Source organism: Penaeus vannamei, unplaced genomic scaffold, assembly GCF_042767895.1.
Source record: "Penaeus vannamei isolate JL-2024 unplaced genomic scaffold, ASM4276789v1 unanchor615, whole genome shotgun sequence".
Classification (NCBI taxonomy): domain Eukaryota; kingdom Metazoa; phylum Arthropoda; class Malacostraca; order Decapoda; family Penaeidae; genus Penaeus; species Penaeus vannamei.
The window spans coordinates 102,501-107,500 of record NW_027213619.1 but is presented as its reverse complement, the minus strand read 5'-3'; the positions used below and the strand labels follow the sequence as shown (position 1 = coordinate 107,500).

General features: G+C 39.5%; 1 protein-coding gene across 1 annotated transcript in view; it reads right to left on the bottom strand.

Moving 5' to 3' along the window:
- Positions 1-2,611: 2,611 nt before the first annotated feature.
- Vha44 (V-type proton ATPase subunit Vha44) overlaps positions 2,612-5,000 on the bottom strand; it is an 8,373-nt gene continuing 5,984 nt past the window's right edge. The window contains exons 7-10 of the mRNA XM_027381427.2: positions 4,771-4,864; positions 4,523-4,620; positions 3,626-3,755; positions 2,612-3,499 (exon numbers count right to left, since the gene is read on the bottom strand). Coding sequence (XP_027237228.1) covers positions 3,401-3,499; positions 3,626-3,755; positions 4,523-4,620; positions 4,771-4,864 — 421 coding nt within the window. The 3' untranslated portion in view covers positions 2,612-3,400. The remainder of the gene's footprint in view (positions 3,500-3,625; positions 3,756-4,522; positions 4,621-4,770; positions 4,865-5,000) is intronic.

The window sequence follows — 5,000 nt, the reverse complement described above, 5'->3', positions numbered from 1 at the left end:
ATACAATTTTGATAATAAAAACCAGTCAGATTCGAATAAAGTCTTTCTTTGTCAGTCCTCGTGAAACACTGACAAAGCTTACAGTTTAGACGAATGAATAAATATTAAGGGAAAGAGAAAGGTAAAAGGTGGGAGGAGAGGAAGGAGGAAAAAAGTCGGGAGGGTGGGAGATTTGGAGCGGGAGACAGAGAGAGAGAGGAGAGGAGAGAAGAGGAGAAGAGAAGAGGAGATGGAGAAAAGGGAGAAAAGGGTGATGGTGAGAAGGGAAAGGGAGAAAGAAGAGGGATGGGGGGAAGAGAGAGGGGGAGTATGGAGGGGAGAGAGGCAGGAAGGAAGCGAGAGGATGGAGGATGGAAGAAAAAGGAAGCAAAGGACACAATGATTAATGGTTAACAAATAAATGTGCTAATCAAAGGTCATATAGAACAATGGTAAATTATTTTGGCGAAAACGGTAAAAATGAGTTAACGATTTAGGATGAAATGTGTTAGATCTCAAAGGTTGTAGAGCGCTGTAGGATAGTATGGTAGTGAAAAGGTTAATAGGGGGAAGTAAATGGAGTACTCCAGGGATTTGTAAAAGGGGAATGGGGAAAGAGAAGGGAATCGCGGTGCACATGGAAAAGGGGAGGATGGGGTGTTCTGGGGGTAGAGTGGGAGGAAGAAGGGTTGGGGGAATTTGAGGAGGAGGAATGTGGATGTCGGCAAATACTTTGAATGTAGAGGGAATAGGTATAGAGGGATTGGGTGGTGGACGAGGGAGTGGAGCTTTCTCTTGGGTCATGTTTAGGAAGTCTTGGATGTCATCAAGAGTTTCTGGAGGGGAGTTGAGTAGGGAGGTCTGAGAAACAAAGGTTCTCTTGTTAAGGGGAGACGAGAGGATAGACGTCCGAGGAGCTGAGGGAGAGGTGGGTGTACATGATGTGATAGATGGGATGGACCGTTTACATTGTTCGGTGCGACAGGTAAGTGAGGAGGAGGGGTAGGCATCGAGGAAGTGGGAGATTAGAGTATCTGGATTTAGACTGTAAAGGAACTTGTCTTGGCGAGAGTTTGAGTAGATGTAGGATGGTTTGGGGTAAAGGGAAAATATACTGGGGGAGATGCTGAGACATCTTGAGAAGATGGGAGGGGAGTGCAGCGAAGTGTAGTTTTGGAATGGGTAGAAAGAGAAACCTGATCGGTATGTTTCCTGTCTGAATTTGAGTACTGCTTCCTCACATTCGATCTTGTAGACAGGGTAGGCTCCAATAAAATACTTTATGGGGGCCACCACAATTGGCACACGTACGTGGCTGAGCAGAAAAAACGAGCTTAGCCAGGTTGGTCACATACAGGGCAACAGGCTGTGGAGCAACAGTGTGTGTCTGGGTGGCCAAAACGCCAAACACCTCCGACACTGATGGGGAAGGGATCGATATGGTAGGACAAGGCAGAACATTCCACCAATATAACCTTCATGGCAATATTGGCACAGGATTTACGCTGGCCTCTGGGAGGAATAGTAGAGCACTGCACTGCCACCGCATCATAGTTGACGATGCAAGCGAGCAGGTTGTTTTCACAGGCTGACTCGGTCAAGACGGAAACAGTTCCGATGCAAGAATTAAGGGAAGAGTTAGATTGAGCAAGAATAGGTTTGCTAGTGAGGTCAGTCTGGGTAGACAGTGCACGAGCTTGGGACTCAGATGTAACTGAGACCGCGAACGATCGGAACGACTACGAAATGAATCTTTGCCTACTTGTTTTTAGAGGCCTTGTTGGAAGAGATGGGTATTGTCAGAGTATGGGGCCGAGACATTGTTGGAAGAGAAGGGTATTGTCAAAGTAAAGGGCTGTAGGGGGAATCATAAATAATCGATCCCACTAGGCTGGGCCAAAAAGAGTACTGGAAATGTTTACAAAGGAGAAATCAGTAGAAGGATGGTGTGGAGCGAAGTATTATTATGGGGAGGAGGACAATAAGGATGAAGAGTAGTAATAAAGAAGGAGGGGATAGACAATGAAGAAGACTTTGCAGTATAAGATGAAGGTGAGGATGTTGAGAGAGAGGAAGGGGTGTATTCTGAAGGTAGAGTAATGACCTGGGTGGATGATTCCGAACGGATCGAGTTGACAGCAAACATCCAGGAGGGGTGTATTAATATCAGTTGTTGGAGCTGTAGTCAAAGTTGAGGAAGGGAAAACCAGAGAAATCAAATTTTGATAGGATAATTGATGAAGGAACAAGCCTTTAATGCCCATAAGAATAAAAAATCTTCAATGCTAGCCATCGTGAGAGGTCGTGTAAAGAAACGGTCGACCATTTGGGGTCTCCATAAGGATTAAATGCTTGGATATTAACCAAGGGAATACCATGCTCATGATTCCTGGAGCCCATTCATGAATCACACAAAGCTAGCCTTTTATCCTGTCAGCATGGTTCTCACACCTTACGAAGTGGATAGAGGAAAGGGATGAAAAAGAGAAGGAAAAGACCATGCAAAATTAGTTGAGGAGAGGGCTGAGGTCCAAGGGAGGGGTCATCCCCTATATTGGGCTTCAGTCTCCTTCTCCCAAGTCCCATGACAACAACAGGCAAGGGATGGTGGGGGGGGAAGGACACAAATAACAACGTTTTACCATTTATTCACAACATTTACCTCTACATATATATACCAATCTGTACATCAATGGTAATTACATGATTTTACCCAACATAAGTTGTTCCTCAAACTATTTCAACAAACCATGTACATATATAAGGACAACTCATCCATGACATGCTGATCTAGAGAGCACATTCTCTTTAAAGTGATCTCAGCACAATTTTTCTACAAATAGTTTTTGAATATGTTACAGTTCTGCAAGACATGATTAGGAGTGACATTCCAACACCATACCATTTTGAGTATTTGAGATATGATCCAGGTATAAATTTATTCTACAGCTACTTGAACCAAAAGCAGCATTTAAATGTCAGTACACTTCGGAAATTCAAACAGAGAATCTGGAATGAAGGAATTGTACAGGAATGTATTAAAATCTATGGACAACTGTGGTCATAAATCATTAATGGTAAATAAAACTATGCAATGTACAAATAAAATATTCTACATCAGTAATGACCACAGTACCATCTAATTAGCACATTTTTTTCGACACATTTCATCATATTCACAACCACATGCATTAACATCTTTGTGCATTTTCCTCATAGCAAAACATTAAATATTGCTTGATAATGGTAGCTGTTAAGATATACATATAAATCCCAATCCAAATGCAACAATAAAAAAATTAGTAACTTCCCATGTCTCTTTTGCAAATTATCTTTAACTATCATCTTATATTATGGTAAACCAAACATGTACCACAAACAAGGATCTAAATTTTAACAGCAATTTGGCTTCCTTAAGTATCTAGTTTCTATGATCCCCTATCATGTCTGTATTTATCTTGAAAGACACGTAGGGATAATACTCGCTGGTGTTAAATCCCAATCCTGGAATGTCGACAGTCTGCAAATAAAGTTTTTCAATTAATATCCAGGGTAAGTAAAAATGCAAAGCTTTATAGTCATAACCTTCAATATCCATACAAAACAGGATTCACTAATTGACATCAATCATTAATGAGAGACTTACATCCCCAGCTCCTCCTGTTGCAGAAGAATCAAGGTGAGAATACAGCTGGTTTAGAATATCACGTAGCCGCTTCATACTCTTCCTGTTTGGATGCACAAGAATAGCCTGGAAATTGACAGGCAAGCCATATCTGAAATACAAATAAAAAGGCAAAAATCTGAATTAATATCATGAAGATTCCCTCTACATTTCGCATTTTTCCCTTTAGAACTTCACTAATCATGAGTCTGACACAGTACTAAGCTTATGATCATCATGGACACAAACCAAATGAAGTCTGAAGTATTTATAAATAAATCCTTTTTCTACAATGAAAAAAAAAAGTTTAGTTTTCTTTTCTATACGGGTTTCTGAGTGATTTTTTTACTTTTTAATTGTGAATCTAGCAGACTTGATCAAGCATAACCTCTCAAAACTAAATATTATTTATTTGTCCATGTGAAGAAGTAAAATTGAATTTTCATAATGAATAGGATGTATACCAAGCCCCATTCTTCATACTCACTCTGAACTAATCATATAAGTGCTACCTGGTTTTGGTCCCGACTCTTTTTTTGTGTGAACCAACATACTAAGTATAAAATGAGACTTTTTTAATGTATGGCAAATACAACCCACCCATAAGCTACCCCATACCATTTCTACTCCATTCAACAATTCAACATTTCCCATTTGCACATCATGGTTTACTATGTTTTTTTGTTCTTTCTCTTCCTCCTTCACTCCTCCTCTACCTATGACACTTCATTATGAGTCACAGCAGCATGACAAATTTTCTGGTAAATAAAGCTGTTACAAACATTGAAAAAAAAAAAGTTTTCTGCAGCTGAGCAAGCAAAGTATGGCTGAGGAATTGCAATCTCTACACACACTTCTAAATGTCTGCAAGACAATTACCTTAGAACAGATTCAACAAACACACGGATGGCCTTCACATGCATCCAGCAGATGAAGCATTCGCTGAAATTCACTTTCAACCAGCGCACTAATGGCCCCTGTAAATATAAACAGTGTGCTGTGTCAAAATATATACATCCACAGTACAGATGTTTAATTGCAATTTACATTATATTACAGCACACATAAGATTCAAGTTATAAAACTTTGCAAACAAAAAAAAGCTTTTTAAAAATTATTTTCCTTACAAAGTGTCTTTTCTTGTCACTGATTAGCTTTGAAAGTTCATTCTTTCCAGCAGTCAATTCCTCTTCATTGTAGGTGAAGTCACGTACAATGAACCTTGTAATTAGAAGTAAACAACAAAATTATTACAAAATCTATATAGAAATATATATCTGGAAAAATAACCCTCAATAAACCTTACAAACTGAACAATGTATGTGCAATATTATCTATCTATTTATCAATCAGTTAT